General features: G+C 48.5%; 1 protein-coding gene across 2 annotated transcripts; it reads left to right on the top strand.

Moving 5' to 3' along the window:
• The first annotated feature begins 6,739 nt into the window (after positions 1-6,739).
• LOC114900356 (fumarylacetoacetate hydrolase domain-containing protein 2A) lies at positions 6,740-16,618 on the top strand. Of its 2 annotated transcripts, none has more exons than XM_029231430.1 (8): positions 6,740-6,906; positions 9,476-9,726; positions 11,155-11,371; positions 14,493-14,552; positions 14,750-14,912; positions 15,957-16,065; positions 16,178-16,265; positions 16,387-16,618. In XM_029231430.1, the coding sequence occupies exons 2-8, from the start codon at positions 9,482-9,484 to the stop codon at positions 16,447-16,449; spliced, it is 945 nt and encodes a 314-aa protein (XP_029087263.1). In that variant the 5' UTR covers positions 6,740-6,906; positions 9,476-9,481; the 3' UTR covers positions 16,450-16,618. The 2 variants fall into 2 exon arrangements, with proteins under 2 accessions (XP_029087263.1, XP_029087264.1); XM_029231431.1 differs by having other exon boundaries at positions 6,773-6,906; positions 16,198-16,265.
• The last annotated feature ends 80 nt before the right edge of the window (positions 16,619-16,698 follow it).

Here is a 16,698-nt window from a genome sequence, read left to right as displayed (position 1 = left end):
TTCACTTTTCTAAAATTAGGTTAGCAAGGAAAAATATTTGTAGGGCTACCTCCTTGGATCCTTTGAAGTGGAGAAACATCTAAATTGCTGAAATTTTAGGGAGCTCTCATCTTTATTGTACCTTTTTAAATTGGTATGCAGAAGCCCCCAAAGGCCTCAAAATTCCCAAATAGCCTCACTGAAAGACTTGTGCAGGCTAATCAAAGATTAATGGTATAAAAGGTGCCTAAAACTCTACTGCTCCCCTCTATCTTCCTTTATTGGGGTACTCAATCTTCTGTCTGAATTGCCTTTCCACTCAGAAGACCCTATTAAATCATTACCTTTAGAAATGGAACCACCTGAGGCTGTAGGCAAATCTCTTCAGATCAAAGGCCGAACCAGGGGCCACAGTTAGTTTAAAGAACTTCTTAAACCCAGGGAGGCTCCACAAAAGTGTTTGTAAATGGATTACCAAAATGAGAGGCTACCGGTCTGAATAAACTGACCATAGCTGAAGTTTAGAGCCCGATAGGAATTTTTTTTTGAGGGAGAGGAGGCTTTTCCCTTAAGCTAAATGAGGGAAAGTAAAACATTCCAGCATAGGTGAATGGGTATGTCAGTCCTTTGCTAGGAGGCCACCCAATTCTTTGAGGAATTAAAAACAACTATCCTGGGCTTCCCCGGTGGCGCAGTGGTTGAGAGTCCGCCTGCCGATGCAGGGGGCACGGGTTCGTGCCCCGGTCCGGGAGGATCCCACGTGCCGCGGAGCGGCTGGGCCCATGAGCCATGGCCGCTGAGCCTGCACGTCCGGAGCCTGTGCTCTGCAACGGGAGAGGCCACAACAGTGAGAGGCCCGCGTACCGCAAAAAAAAAAAGAAAAATCCTCCCTGTGCATAGAACTTGGGCAGCCTATTTGATTTTCTGGAGCAGTAGATTAGCAGAAGTTTGAATCTACTGGTCATTGATTCATGATCAGTTGCTAATGGTTTGGCTTCATGGTCAAGGGCTTGGATGGAACAGGAACGGATGATCGGAGAATTAGTCAGCGTTCACCAGAGAATAGAACCAACATACGCAGATAGATAGAGAGAGAGATAATTTTAAGAAATTGGCTTATGTGATAGTGAAGGCTTTAAATGTCCAAACTCTAATGGGGTAGGTTAGCAGGCTGGAGATTCTGGGAAGAGTTGCAGCTTGCATTGAAAGGCCATCTGCCAGCGAAATTCCCTTTTGCTTGGGGGAGGTCAGTCTTTGTTCTATTAAGGCATTCAACTGATTGGGCAAGGCCCACCCACAGTATGGAGGGCAATGTGCTTCGCTCAGAGTCCACTGATTTAAATGTCAATTTCATCCAAAAAACACCCTCACAGAAACATCCAGAATAATTTTCTTTTTTTGCGGTATGCGGGCCTCTCACTGCTGTGGCCTCTCCCGTTGCGGAGCACAGGTTCCAGACGCGCAGGCTCAGCGGCCATGGCTCACGGGCCCAGCTGCTCCGCGGCATGTGGGATCTTCCCAGACCGGGGAACGAACCCGTGTCCCCTGAATCGGCAGGCGGACTCTCAACCACTGCGCCACCAGGGAAGCCCCTCTGCTGATTTTTGATGGTTCTTTATAATATCCTAGATATGAGTTCTTTGTTAGATACGTAGTTTGCAAATCTTTTCTCCCAGTTTGTTCTTTCATACTCTTAGCATCCTTTTGCAGAGCAGAAGCTTTTAATTTTGATTAAGTCTACTTCATCGATCTTTTTCTTATATTATGTTTTTGGTGAACGTCTATGAAACTTTCACGAAGATTATTGAACTAGCCTTGCATTCTTGGAATAAAGCCCACTTAGTCATGGTAGAGAATTATTTTTATATATTGCTGAATTATATTTGCTAATGCTTTGTTTTGAATCTATAAGAGATATGGGTTTGTAGTTGTCTTTTTTTTAATACTGTCTTTGTTTTTTGTTACCCGGGTAATACCAGCTTCATAAAATGAATTAAAGCATTGTTCCTACCTCTTCTATTTTCTGGAATAGATTATGTAGAAATTGGTGTTTATTCTTTAAATATTTGGTAGGATTCTCCAGTGAAATCATCTGGGACTGGATAGTTCTTTTTCAGGAGTTTTTAAACTACAGTTTAAATTTCCTTAATAGATATAGTGTTATTCAAATAATCTATTTCATATTGGGTGAATTGTGATAGTCTGTATTTCAAGGAATTGGTCAATTTCACTGAGGTTGTCAAATTTATGTGTGTGTACTTGTTTATAGTGGCCTCTTAGTATCTTTTTGATGACTTCAGGGTCTATAGTGATATCACCTGTTTCATTCCTGATATTGGTAATTTGTGTTTTCTTCTTTTTTCCTTTGTCATTCTTGGTAGAAGTTTGTCATTTCACTGATCGTTTCAAAGAAACATCTTTGTGTTTCATTGATTTCCTCCACTATATTTCTGGTTTCTATTACATCGATTTTTTTTGCTCTTTATTATTTCCTTCTTTCTGCTTGCTTTGGGTTTATTTTGCTCTTCTTTTTCTAGGAGCTAGGAGGAGCTAAGCTTATTGATTTGAGAATTTTCCTCTTTTCTAAAATAAGAATTTGGAGCTATACATTTCCTTCTGAGTACTGTCTTAGCTGTGCCCCACAAATTTTGATATGTTACTTTTCATTTTCATTAAGTCAGCCTCCATGACACCCAGGGAGGAGAGGATCCTTGTTACTGCCCAGCAGGGTGGGAGCTTCAGTTCCCCACATGGCCCCCATTGTGAAGGGTGACCTTGCTACTGCCCAGCAGGGAGGACCGTTCAGGCTCCCCACTTTCCCTTCTCTGATCCACCCCGCTCACCACTCTGACATGGGGGAAGGGTTGAGGCACTTCATTACAGCCTGGCAAGGGTGAAAATCTAGGCTCCCTACTCTGCCTTGTTGGTGGGCATAGGACCACAGTTTTTTTCTGCGTCGTCTGGCTGGAGTACAGCAGTTATTGTCTAAATTTTCTGTTTTGCTAGGCTGGCCCTTTCCTGGTCCTTTGACTCAAGAACAGGATTTTCTTGGGGCTTTTTGTGTCTGCACCCACTGGCATTTCCAGGCTGCCAGCTTCCTCAGGACCAAGTCTGGATACATGAGAAAAAAGAACCCAGAGAACTCACTGCTGCACCATCTCACTGGTGTGCAGATCCCAGGCCAGTCTGCCTTCTCATCTCCTTTTCAGAGTCTTATGTTTGCCTCGTACAGGCTTTTAGCTGTACTTAGCAGGAGGAATAGGAACAAGTGTTTTTCCATTATTCTGGATACAGACGTCCTCTGGCTGATTTTAAGATTTTCTCTTTTTATCACTAGTATTGAACACCTTGATTATGCTATGCCATGGTGTAGTTTTCCTCATGTGTTTTGTGCTTGGGGGTTACTGAGATGCTTGGATAGTGGGTTTATAGTTTTCATCAAGTTTAGAAAAGTCTCGGCCATTATTTCTTCAAATATATATATTTTTGTTTCCCCTTCCCTCTCCTCTACTTTAGGAATACAATTACACATATATTAAGTGGTTTGGATTTTCCCCACAGCTCACTGATGGTCTTTTCAGCATGTTTAAATCATATTGTACTCGATTTCACTTTGGATACTTCCTAGTGCTATGTTCTCCCTTTTTTAAGAAAAAAGTTTGCTGGAAACACCTCTTTGGGGGAGGAGACACCACACTTCTCAATTAAGAGAAATATTTTTACAGTCCGGAGATCTTTTTTTTTTTTTTTTTTTAATACCTATTTTGCCAAGAATTTATAGGGAATGGGTTCCAACAGCTCAGGCTCCTTTCCACGGTTCTCACAGGTGCAGAACCAATGCCTGCGTTTCTCCGGGTGGAGCCGCCTGGGTTTCAGTTGAGCCCAAGTACCTTTTGCTCTGGCTGCCTTCTTTTTTCTGATCATTTTCCTTCACATGTTTCAGGCTGTCTCAGCTCCTAGAGCGCTTGACATGCTCAATATGTACATTAATTTTCTTGGCAAGACTCTTGCCCTTGTTTGTTTGCAACAATGCTGGCAGCATGTTGGGAACACACCGTAGGCTCTTCCAGTTTTGCCGTGGGAACAGCGGTGGGCTTTTCTTTTTGAGTAGTGCCAATCCCCTTGATGTCAACATCACCTTTCTTGTAGATTCACATGTATGTGGCTAAAGGAACAACTCCATGTCTTCTAAAAGGCCTGGAGAACATTTATCTATCGGGAGCCTCTCCTCTTTCCTTTTGTGTTGGTCATTTCGGCAAATTATCAGAAGATAGAGGTGCCAGCCCCAAAGCTAGAGCTATGTTTCCAAATTCACTAATCTTTTCTTCTGCAGTGTTGAATATACCATTAATCCATCTAGTGTATTTTTCATCTCAGATATTGCAGTTTACATCAATAGAAGTTTGGTTTGGGTCTTTTTTTTTTTTTAACTCCCCTGTCTCTACTTTTTTTTTTAAAAATATTTATTTTGGCTGCGCCGGGTCTTATTTGCACGTGCAGGATCTTTGTGAAGGCATGCAGGATCTTTAGTTGTGGCATGTGGGCTCTTAGTTGCAGCATGCGGGATCTAGTTCCCTGACCAGGGATCGAACCTGGGTCCCCTGCATTGGGAGCGTGGAGTTTTAACCACTGGACCACCGGGGAAGTCCCTCTACTTAACATTTGAACACACGGCGTACAGTTATAAAAAACAGTTATAATGTCCTTGTCGGTTAATCCTAACATCTGTCAGTTTTGAGTTGGATTAAATTGCTTTACTATTCTGAGTCATGTTTTCCTGCTTCTTTCCAAGCTGGGTAATCTTTTTTTTTTTTTTTTTTTTTTTTGCGGTACGCGGGCCTCTCACTGTTGTGGCCTCTCGCGTTGCAGAGCACAGGCTCCGGACGCGCAGGCTCAGCAGCCATGGCTCACGGGCCCAGCCGCTCCACGGCATGTGGGATCTTCCCGGACCGGGGCACGAACCCATGTCCCCTGCATCGGCAGGCGGACTCTCGACCACGGTGCCACCGGGGAAGCCAAGCTGGGTAATCTTTGATTAGATACCAGATCTCGTGAAGTTTACCTTGTTGGATGCTAGATATATTTTTTAAATTTTTTATAAACATGATTGAGCTTGGTCTGTGATGTACTTAAGTTACTTGGAGACAAGTTTGATCCTTTCGTGTCTTGATTTTACGATTTGTCAGGCAGGACTGGAGCATTGTTTAGTCTGGGTTCATTATTCCCCATTATGGAGGCAAGATCTTTATGAGTACTCTACTCGATATTCCATGAATTCTGTGTCTTTCCGGTCAGACTAGTGGGAAGAGGCACTGTTCCTGGCCCTGTCAATCTCTTAACAATGTTCCCTCTAATTCTTTCTGATGAATCTTTCCCTGGTCTCAGGTCGTTGCCTCACAGGCATGCACTGCTCACCACTCTGCTAAACACTCGAGGGGGAACATCTGCAGATCTGTGTTCCCTTTCTGCCCAGGTCTCCTGCCTAGTACTACGCCAGGCTCTCTTTAGCACGTTCCCTCGATGACACTCACACCCCAGGTTCCATTTATGTCTCTATGCTGACCTCTATCTTCAAGCCAGACAAGAGCGGAAGCTCCAGATCCGTGTCTCCAATGGCCCACCCTGCAGAGTCCCCTTGAATGTCCCACGGGCACACTAAATACAACCCATCCGACACTAAGCTCACCTCCTCCCCCCAGACTTGCTGCCTCTCCAGAACCCGTCTCCATGAATGGCACTGCCATCTACCAGGCCAGAGACCTACGAGTCGGCCTTGCACCTCCTTCCACCTTACTCCCACCTTCTATCATCACTGAGGGCCATCAGTTCTGCCTTCTAAACATCTCTGGACTTTCACCATCTCTGCCACACACCAAACCACCGCTGCTCTCAGCTGCACCACTCTTAACCCAGACACCTTTCCTTGAGCAAAACTTCTCAAGTGCAAGTCTAACCACGGCACCCCCCACACCCCCACCCATCCCCCACCCAGTGAGGACCTTCCAGTGGCCTCCTGTGTGCTTAGATAAGGCTCAAACTCCTTTCTGGGGCAAATAAAGCCCTTGATGATCCGCTCCTTGATTAAGTCTTGGGCTTCTTGCCCAGGGCCCCTCGTATGTCTTTATGCCTGGAGAACTGGATTGTAACTGTTTAATTAAACCACCTCTCCACTAGAATGCCTGTTTTCTAACGATGGAGGTTATGCCTCCTACTACCCTGCGCACAGTCCATATAGTGCGTAAGAAGACAGGGCCGTAAAAGGCTGTAATTTTGCTTAAGAATGCCATCTTAAGCAAAATACTTCCGGCCGCAGGTTCCCCATATGTAAAATCGGTGCAATCATCACTCCTCTCTTCTCTGATATGGCACAATCAGTAGACAAAAAGAGCTGGCTTTGTCAACCAGCGCGCCAGAATTTGGTCTCTACGCATTTCGCTCAACCATCAGAGCAGGGCCTGGCCCAGATGCTGGGCCCGACGCGGGCGAGGCCAGCGACGCGCCCAGGGCGCAAAATGTCAAGAAGCACCCCCTTTCGGGTTCATGCAAGCGCACGCCGCCCCGAAAGCGAGTGCCTTCGGGCATGTGGCGTCCGGGGCATCCGGCTGGCTTCGCCGGCTTCAGGTCCGCATCCACAAGCCCGCTGGAACGCGAGAGAGACTACCCTCCCTCGGGCGCTGGGCCCGCCCCCTATGCGACTTGGCTTCCGGCACCGAACTAGACGCCCTGCTATTGGCCGTTGTCACGTGACGTCACCAGGGAGCGCCCGCCTCTGCTGACGCCTTATTTAGAGGAGCCGCGCGGCGCCCAGTGTCGCCGCGTTAGAACTCCCGGCCGGTTGAGGTCTCTGGGACGTAGTACCTGTGCTCAGGCGCCCGGTGACCTTGGCCTCTGGCCCGCGAGTCCTATCCCGACAGCACAGGGCGCCAGGTAGGTTAGGTTTAGGCCAGACGGCGGGGTGCACCGGGCCTCAGCCTTCCTCCGGGCTTCTGGCTGAGGGCAGGACTGGACTCTGGTGCCCGGCCACTCCGACCACACGGACTGGGCTGGCGGGCCCTCTTGGGCGCCCACTGAGTGCAGGGGATGGAGCTGGGCATACAGGGGAAGTGGGGGACTGGCACAGGGGCCCAGGCGAGTGGATGGTGGGACGCGGTCCCAGGTGCAAACCTTTGTTTCGCCTGCGCCGTTGCCGCTCCATGTCCCTGCCTCTTTGCTTACGGACCCTTTTCCAGAGTTGGATTGAGCTCAGGCTCTGCGGCACAGTGGTTCCCGCAGGAGCAGCGGGGCCACTTTCAGGTATCTCGGCAGGTGACTTCACCTCCTTCAGCCTCAGTGCCCCTTCTGTAAAATGAGGCGCTCAGCCTGAGGGGATTGCTAGAGGGCGGAATGAGAACCTGCAAGGGCCTGTCATGTGGGAAGGGCAGTCAGTGGGGCCTGCGGTTATCTGGGAGAGCAGGTGACCAGCCTTATCCCTGAGGCAGTAGCCAGCAGGAGATCCAGTTTCCCCTGGGGCATGCAGGGTGTCGCTGGGCCTCCAGAAGATTTCCTGTTGGAGGTTCCTACTTCTCACCACCACCTCTGGGCTAAAGTGTCCAACTCCTCACCTGGACTTGGATTCAAGTCCCAGTTCTTTCCTGTCCTTGGGAACTTGGGCAAATCCCTTATCCTCTTCGAGCCTTAGTTTTTTCATCTGTGAAATGGGACCAACAGCCCCTACCGTCCACAGCTGTCAAGAGAATTAAATCAGCCATTGTAGGTAAAACAAAGTAACACCTGGCATGCAGTGGGATAATAATCTTAGTGTGTGGAGTATATGAGTGCATACACTTTAGCTTGAACAGCCCCTGACAGTGGCATGATTGGTGCTTGTGTAAGACAGGAGGGTGGGAGGTTCAGAACTCCTGGTTTTCTGGTTAAACTCATCGGCCAGCACAGCGATCAAATCATTGATCTGGATCTAATGAGTGTTTAACTGAACAAGGCAGATGGAATCATCAGAGAACCAGGAGTCTGGGATGACCTCCACGTGCTTGAGCATAAAGGGCTACTTTTATTTTTTATTTTATTTATTTATTTTTGGCTGCACTGGGTCTTCGTTGCTGCACGCGGGCTTTCTCTAGTTGTGGCGAGCGGGGGCTACTCTTCGTTGCGGTGTGCAGGCTTCTCGTTGCGGTGGCTTCTCGTTGCGGAGCACTGTCTCTAGGTGCGCGGGCTTCAGTAGTTGTGGCACGTGGGCTCAGTAGTTGTGGCCCGCAGGCCCTAGAGCGCAGACTCAGTAGTAGTGGAGCACGGGGTTAGTTGCTCCGCGGCATGTGGGATCTTTCCGGACCAGGGCTTGAACCCGTGTTCCCTGCATTGGCAGGCGGATTCTTAACCGCTGCGCCACCAGGGAATCCCTAAAAGGCTACTTTTAAAGGCAAGGAACCATGAAGAGGAGGGACTGTTGGGGTGGAGGCCAGACTCAGAAACAAAAGAAGAGAATCGGGTTTGTCTTTGCGTGGAGCCTAGAACTCAAAATGGGACCCGAGCCTTGTTGATACTTTCTAAGTGATTTGAGGATCGAAGGCACAGCTGCCCCTCCTGAGGCTGACAATCACCAAGCTTTCCCAAGTAGTGAAAAGTCAAGCCCCTGCTTCTGGCATTTGATCATTGAACAGAGAGTAGCTGAGAGCCTTCTGTGTGGCAGGCACAGTGCTAGGCACTATGGACTCAGCAGCGAAAGAGACAGTTGTGGCCCCAGAGCCCAGAGGGGAGACAGCCCCGTGATGCCTGTCTGCAGCCTCTGTCCTAGGGCAGCCTGTACTCCGGCACAGGAGCCACTAAATAATTACTGCCTGGAGAGGCAGGCGGGGGCTGCTCCTAAAAGGCTGCTACAGCCTGGAAGGGGTTCTGGCTTGGTCATGTGAGCAGTGGAAAGCATTTTAAGTAGGAGGGTAACAGGATCAAATGGGCATTTAAAAAACTACCTGTGGCAGCTGTGAAGCCAGTTTCACCTGTGATCTCTTGCTCATGCTGGGCCCCACTCTTAACTAATTCCTAGCCCTGCTCATCTTAGCCCAGCCCACACTTCCTCAGAAAACAAAGGCAGGGCCCTTGATCTACACAGCAGTCCCAATTGCAGAATCCTACTTAACGGCATCCGTTGTTAACATCAGTCTCCCCTGCAGGCAGGATGGCAGGGCTGAGTGTGTCTGACCTACATTGTCTGCCCGGTGCCCCAGTGGTGCCAGCTACAGTCTAAGCTTTCAGAAAGCACTGGTTGACGGAAGGCTGGAATCCCTGGGACCTAGCTCCGTGGCTGGCATGAAGTAGTTGCTTCTCTAGAAATGTTTCATTTGAAACACGTGAAATAAGTGAAAACCTGGACCACTTCCCATGTGGTGAGCCAAGAATGGCTCATGGGGCAAAAGGACCTGGGCTGCAGCTTGAGGAGCTCTGGGAACCCCAGTGATGGTTTCGGACTGTCTCCATCCCGTAGGACCCACTTTTTTCTCCACAGGCTCCGATGCTGGTCTCTGGCAGAAGAAGGTGGCTCACGGCTCTGCTGCAGGCTCAGCGTTGGCCCTTTCAACCCTCCAGAGACATGAGATTGGTGCAGTTCCAGGCACCCCACCTGACGGGACCTCATCTGGGCCTGGAGCCAGGGAATGGCGGAGGTGTCATCAACCTCAGCGCCTTTGACCCCACACTGCCCAAGACGATGGTAGAGTTCCTGGGGCAGGGCGAGGCCGCTCTCTCAGTGGCAAAGAGGTAAGTCAGCAGGCAGCAGTGCCCTGCCGCAGCCGCCCCATTCCCCCTCCCTCCTCCCACCCGCCTCCTCTTTTGCACCCCAGCCTTCGTTTCTCACCTGTTCTCTTAGTGAAGAGCCTTAGAAATCTTTTATGACAACATCCTCAGTTTACAGAGGGGGAAACCGAGGCCCAAGGAGGATGATTGACCCTCCGAAGGCCACACACTCGGTGGTGGAGCCAGAATTCTACTTTGTCACACTGCCTTCCCTGGGAGATTAAGTTCCTGCTTGCCTGAGGGGCTGGAACCTGGGATCCTAAGAGGCGTCTTGGAAAGCTCATTAGGAGAGAGGACTGCAAAGAGGTTCTTAAAGATGGTTCTTGGGTTTGGGCTAGATTAGGTAGAGGCCTCCCTGAAGCCAGGAGTCCTGTGGAATCTGGTCTAAAGGTGTTGATGAACAGTAAATTAAAAACCGCTTTGAGGGGACTTCCCTGGCGGTCCAGTGGTTAAGACTCCACGCTTCCACTGCAGGGGGCGAGGGTTTGATCCCTGGTCGGGGAACTAAGAGCCCGCATGCCGCGTGGTGTGGCAAAAAAAACCCTCAAAACAAAAAACCACTTTGAGGTGTCATTTTCACCTATTTAACTGACAAAAATACAGATGTTTGACAGCATACAGCGTTGGTAACAGTATTTTTCCCCTACTTTCATATTCTCGCAAGATGAGAAACTACTTCTGTGTCCCTCATTAGAGAATTGGGTGTATCTCTACTGTGCAGTAATAGGCAGCCATACGAAAATGAAGAAGCTGTATACTGTTATGGTGAGACCTCTAAAATATATATATTCTTAAAAGGTATATATAATTGTGCTATCATTTGCATAAAAAAAGATGGGAGGGCTTCCCTGGTGGCGCAGTGGTTAAGAGTCCGCCTGCCGATGCAGGGGACACGGGTTCATGCCCCGGTCCGGGAAGATCCCGTGTGCCACGGGGCAGCTGGGCCCGTGAGCCATGGCCGCTGAGCCTGCGCGTCTGGAGCCTGTGCTCCGCAATGGGAGAGGCCACAACAGTGAGAGGCCCGCGTACCGGAAGAAAAAAAAAAAAAAGATGGGAGAAGGGTATGCATAGAGTGGCTGTGAAGAGCTACGTAGGACACAGTGGTTGTCTCCAGGGCTGGAGCAGCGTGACTAGGAGAAGGTGTAGAAGAGACACCTTTCCATTATTCCCATTTGCACCTTTTGAATTCTCTTACATGGACATGTATTACCTAATGGGGGAGAGGAAATCAACACTGGATAAATATAAACAGTGCTCTGATATCAAAGGACAGTAACTGGGCTTGATTTTCCTGCTGACTCTGATGGTTGATCTAGAAAATACATTTTAAAAACTTGTAGCTGCTGCAGGATCTCCCCAGAGTGCCCTTCTCTCCTGCTCTGGTCTCTGCAGAGCCCTGGCTGCCCAGTTGCCAGTCCTACCACGGTCAGACGTGACATTCCTGGCCCCAGTTACACGGCCGGACAAGGTGGTGTGCGTGGGCATGAACTATGTGGACCACTGCAAAGAGCAGAACGTGCCCGTGCCCAAGGAGCCCATCATCTTCAGCAAGTTTTCCAGCTCCATCGTGGGGCCCTACGACGAGGTCGTCCTCCCTCCTGAGAGTCAGGTTGGTGCCTCCCCACTGTGCCCCCGAGTCACTGGGGCCCATCACACAGTTGCTCAGCCTCCAGCCTAAAGGAACCATCTGTTGCTCATTAGTGCATTAAACAGAAACTCCAGGGGATTATACAGTAATAAGACTGCTCTCGGGGGTGGGGGGGGAGAAGTTAATTTATATCTTTTCCTGATTACAAAAGTAATATACTTGCATTATAGAAAATTAGTAAAATACAGGTAAACGTAAAGAAAAGTCACCCATGTTCCCACTGCCCAGGGCTTGCAACATTTATGTTTTGCTGTATATCTTCCCAGTGTTTTTCTGTTCCTGTTTCTATTTATACTGTACATATGCCTACCATTTACTTAAGTCTCCAGCAAGAACATTTTTCATGCCATTAAATATTCTCCCCTGACATTTTTTAGGTTACTGCTTAGTTTTCTACTGTATCAATGGCCATAATTTATTCAGTAGTCGTCATATTGCTAGATAGGTTGTTTCCAGTTTTTAGCTTTTATAAGTAGTGTTGCAGTGAACCTCCTTATAGAAAAGACTTTGCACATCCATGAATGTGTGATTATTTCCTTTGAATAAACTCTTAGAATTTGAATGTCTTTGTCAGAGTGTAGGCAGGGTTTCAAAAATCAGCCAAAGTGACCTTAGGAAAAGTTGCAAAAGCAATTTACATGTCTACCAGCAGTGTATGTACCCTTACTAATACTTTCAAATTTTTAGTTTAGGAATATTTTGGAAATTACAGGAAAGTTGAAAAAAAGTACAGTGACTACCCAGACTCTTCACCTGGATTCACTGTTAACATTCTGCCGTATTTGCTTTTCCTCTCCCTCCTTCTTCCTCCCCCTGTCCCTCTTCCTCTCCTTCCCTCATGTCTCACAGGCACACACACACTTTTTTTGGAGGGGGAGTGGGAAGAACCTTTGAAAGTAAGTTATAGACATTAAGACAGTTCACTCATAGAAACTTCAACATGCATCTCCTAAGAATAAGGACAATGTCCTACATGACCATAATACCATTATCACAACTAAGAAAGTTAACATGAGTAATATCTAATATACAGTCCAATTGGGAATATTCCCAATTGCCCCCCCGAAGATGACTTTTAATTTGGGTCCTGTTTTGTCTTTTGGTTTTGGTCCAAGATCAGTCAAGGTCATACATTGTATTTGGTTATGTCTCTTTAGTGCCTTTTATCTACAACAGGGATCCACAGACTTTTTCTCAAAGGGCCAGTTAGTAAGTATTAGGCTTTGAGTGCCAAATAGTTTCTTTTGCAACAGTTCAGCTTTGCCATTGTGAAATATGAAAGCTGCATAGCTGATACGTGAATGAATGAACATGGCTGTGTTCCAGGAAAATTTTGTCTACAGTAACAGGCAGCAAACAAGCAAGGATTTGGTCTGTGGGCCATAGCTTGCTGACCCCTGATCTCAAGCAGTTTTTCCCCCTGCCCTTTTTTATCTTTAATGACACTTTTTGAAGAAACCAGGCAAGTTGTCTCATAGCATGTCTCACGCTCTGGATTTGTCTGGTTGGTTCTTCATGATTAGATTCAGGTTAAACATTTTTGTCAAGTTCTACATAGGTCTCTTAACCTGTTCAGGCTGCTATTACAAAATACAGAATGGATGGATGGATGGCTTATAAACAAGGCATTTAATTCTCACAGTTCTGGAGTCGAGGAAGTCCAAGATCAAGGTGCCAACAGATTTGGTGCCTGGTGAGGACCCACTTCCTGGTCCATAGACGACTGTCTCTTCACTATGTCCTCACGTGGTAGAAGGGAGCTCTCTGGGATCTCTTTTTGTAAGGGCACTAATCCTTTTCATGGAGGCTCTACCCTCATGACCTAATCACCTCTCAAAGGTCTCACCTCCTAATACCATCACCTTGGGGGTTAGGTTTCAGTATATGAATTGGGGGGTGGGGGGGGTGGGACACAAACATTCAGCCTGTAGCAACAGGTGTGTACTTGTATTGCATCCCACTGGGAGACTCTTGTCGGGCCCTAAAGTTTGATCCCTTAGTTTACTTGATGCTCACGTGACCTCTCCATTGTAAAGGTACATTTCACTGTGGTAATTAGTAAACAATCTGCAGGGTAGACATTGAAACCATGTGACTATCTTATTGCCTCACAATTTTTCATCCAGGGATCATCTGGTCATCCTTACCTGAATCCATTATTGCAGTAAGCGTTAGAAAAAGGTGATTTTTTCTGTCTGTGCACTTTTATTAGCTGGTACTCTGAAGAAACACTGCTTCCCTCCTTTTTTTTTTTTAACCCATGTCCCTTTAGTATCACTGTAAATTCCTGATTTTTAGTTTTATTCAATATGTCATAGTCCATCATTTACATTGTTTTTGATACTCAAAGGGTCTTAATTTGGCCAGTGAGGGCCTTCAAGGTGGCCCCCATCTATATCACTTTCTGAGTACTTCCTTGCTGTGGCCAAGCTATTGCAGGCTCATCTTGTACTCTGTCTCAGACTTGGAATTAGCCATTTCCCCAAGGAACCCAGTTCTTTTTTGTGTTTCTGGTTGTCACTGTTAGAAAAAGCAGTCAGTTTGAAAGGCTAAATTGTTATCTATTTTATAGGGCACTTTGTGGTTTATGGAAAGGGCTGAGCATGTTTTCCTTTTTGTGGCCATGTGTATGTATTTCTTTTTGTGAATTGCTTATTCAAGCCTTTGGCCCACATTTATTTTGGCATGTCTATCTTTTTCTTGTTATTATTTGAGTTAGTGCATTAAAGCATTTAGAATACTGCCTGGCACACAGTAGGGTTAGCTGTTGTTACTTGGTATTCATCCTTTTCTGGAAGTATCAAGAGTGACTCTTAAACTCCCTCCCCGGACAAAGGCTGCTCTTCTGCAGTCGCTTGGAGAGCTCTGCCTGCCTCTAGGGGTGCTGCCTGCCACTGCCCAGTTGATGGGTCTGCACTTGATACCTCCCCTGTTTACTCCACTCTGGCTTGAGGTCTTACAAATGGGGGCCGGCAGCCAACCCCACTGTTAAGAGGCCCTGGCCCCGAGGCAGTGTGTAGCCCCTCGGCAGAGGAGCGGGGCCCAGAGCCCGGCAGCTCACTGCTCCTTTCCCGCTCTACAGGAGGTGGACTGGGAGGTAGAGCTGGCTGTGGTCATTGGAAAGAAAGGCAAGCACATCAAGGTGAGGTGGAAAGGGCAGTGCCATCTGTCCCTCGCATTGGGAGGCGGTTGGCATCTACCTGCTCCTGACCCTGCCTTGCCTCTCATCCACCACCTCTGGCCACTAACGTGGGACCAAGGCTTTGGGATCCTTTGTTACAGGGGTTGGTGTCATCATGATTTAACCTCCAATCTGGCCAAACCCCCTGCCCCCCATAGGCCACAGATGCCATGGCCCATGTGGCTGGCTTCACTGTGGCACATGACGTGAGTGCTCGCGACTGGCAAATGAGACGCAATGGAAAGCAGTGGCTGCTGGGAAAAACCTTTGACACCTTCTGCCCCCTGGGCCCTGCCTTGGTGACCAAGGACAGTGTAGCAGGTAGGTCTCTGACAGCCCACTGGGTGACTCCTGTTGCTCTTAGATACATCAGTGAAGAGAAAGCAGCTTTCCGGGAAATGGGAGTGAGGGGTATGGCTCCACGTGGGCCCCCTATCCCCAGCTGCCCTTTCGTTGATTGCTTATATTAGAGCAAATCTCTCAACGTGGGCCATGAGTTCTCCACTGGCATCCCCCTGTCCCCTCACCCCATAGAGAGCTGTAATTGCAGAAGTGGTGAATCTGCATTCATGAAGTGAATAACGAAGCAGTGCTCTCAGGATGGGTGGGTCAGGCTTCCTCTAGCTGCCACCATCTGGGAGAGTCTTTAAGTTGGAAAGCAGCAGAGCTGCCCTTTGAGCATCACAGAGAACGGCTGTTCCAGAGCCCCCTGCTCCTTCACCGTGCCCTTGCTGCTTGTACCTGCTGCTGCCTGCCTACACAGTGGCTGAGTGAGGTCCTGTGAGAGCCAGGAAGAGAGACAGTGCTTAAGAGGACAGAGCACAGCCATCTGGGTAGGGCCACGTCCATGCAGTTCAGCCTTACGCCACCCCGTGCAGTCAGTCATCAGAGAAGTTAAATGGTGATCCCTGGGTGGGGGGGGGGGGGTGTTTGTGAATGTGTAAAACACCGAAAAGTTAAAAGTACTGTCTACTCGGGACAGTATTACAGGTAAGCCTTCAGGTGCAGGAGTCTTCACTACTCCTGCTTGTGCCAAGTCAGCCTCTGCTGTGGGTAGACATCTGTTTCTTAAGGCAGAAACAGCCATTTTTCTCTCCTTGAGAGTCTGGAACATCCCCTCCTTAACCCACCCAAGGGACCACTGGCAGGCACTCTGCTCTGTGGTGGATACAGGGAGGCCTGAGGAGGCCAGTGTCCACACATAGTTCCAGGGTAGGGAGTGCCAGGACCAAGCACAGGAAGTCCAGCACACAACCCTCTCACCTGGCGAGTCACAAGGTCTCCTTGTGCTTTTATTTTCTAGCTGATTGGGAGGGGTTTGAGGGAAAGAAGGGAGAACCCCAAAGTGTTGTTTTTGCATTTCAGATCCACACAACTTAAAGATCTGCTGCCGAGTGAACGGGGAGGTGGTCCAGAGTAGCAACACCAACCAGATGGTGTTTAAGACAGAAGAGCTAATAGCCTGGGTCTCCCAGTAAGTGGGATGGAGCCCTGCCCCCCAACACCCACCTGGAGGCTAAACCAAGCGCTCCATGGCAGGCTATAGCCACCTCGACCCCTGGTCTCACCTGGCCCTTTTGCCCTAGGTTCGTCACTCTTTTCCCAGGGGACGTCATCCTGACCGGGACCCCCCCAGGTGTTGGTGTATTCAGAAAACCTCCTGTCTTTCTCAAGGTAGGTTGGCTAAACGAGGAAAGGAAGAAGGCCTGGCAGGGTGGGCTCAGACTTGAGAAATCCAGGCCTGTGTATGTGCCACACCAAAGGACTGACCGCCTCACGGCCCACTCTGTTGCAGAAGGGCGATGAAGTCCAGTGTGAGATCGAGGAACTAGGTGTCATCGTCAACAAGGTGGTGTGACAGCCTCTACCGCGGGCCGTGGACTTACGACAAGGTGGGGGCATCCGTTCCCACTGAGCCCAGCACAGGAAGAGGCCCAGTGCCAGCCCCTCTGAGTAGCTCCTCTTCCAGGTAGACGGGGAGGAGATGGTGCTCTCCTCCTCAATAAACTTCTTTTTGGCTTCCTTTAGGATTTGTTTCAAGGAGTGAGATAGGGCATTCTCACACACAGTGGGGAAGGAAAGAAATACACAGTCACACCAAAAAGAA

The sequence above is a fragment of the Monodon monoceros genome, unplaced genomic scaffold (assembly GCF_005190385.1).
Source record: "Monodon monoceros isolate NGI ecotype Baffin Bay Population unplaced genomic scaffold, NGI_Narwhal_1 Super_Scaffold_19, whole genome shotgun sequence".
Taxonomy (NCBI): Eukaryota; Metazoa; Chordata; class Mammalia; order Artiodactyla; family Monodontidae; genus Monodon; species Monodon monoceros.
The sequence above is the reverse complement of the archived record's forward strand: the minus strand, read 5'-3'. Positions and strand labels throughout refer to the sequence as shown.

What these genes read in the sequence shown, in the direction of transcription:
- LOC114900356 (XM_029231430.1), top strand. Translation starts at nt 9,482, where the DNA reads ATGCTGGTCTCTGGCAGAAGAAGGTGGCTCACGGCTCTGCTGCAGGCT. An exon ending in AGAAAGGCAAGCACATCAAG is followed by an intron (nt 14,553 to 14,749) that starts GTGAGGTGGAAA and finishes TGCCCCCCATAG; the next exon opens with GCCACAGATGCCATGGCCCA. An exon ending in AACCTCCTGTCTTTCTCAAG is followed by an intron (nt 16,266 to 16,386) that starts GTAGGTTGGCTA and finishes ACTCTGTTGCAG; the next exon opens with AAGGGCGATGAAGTCCAGTG.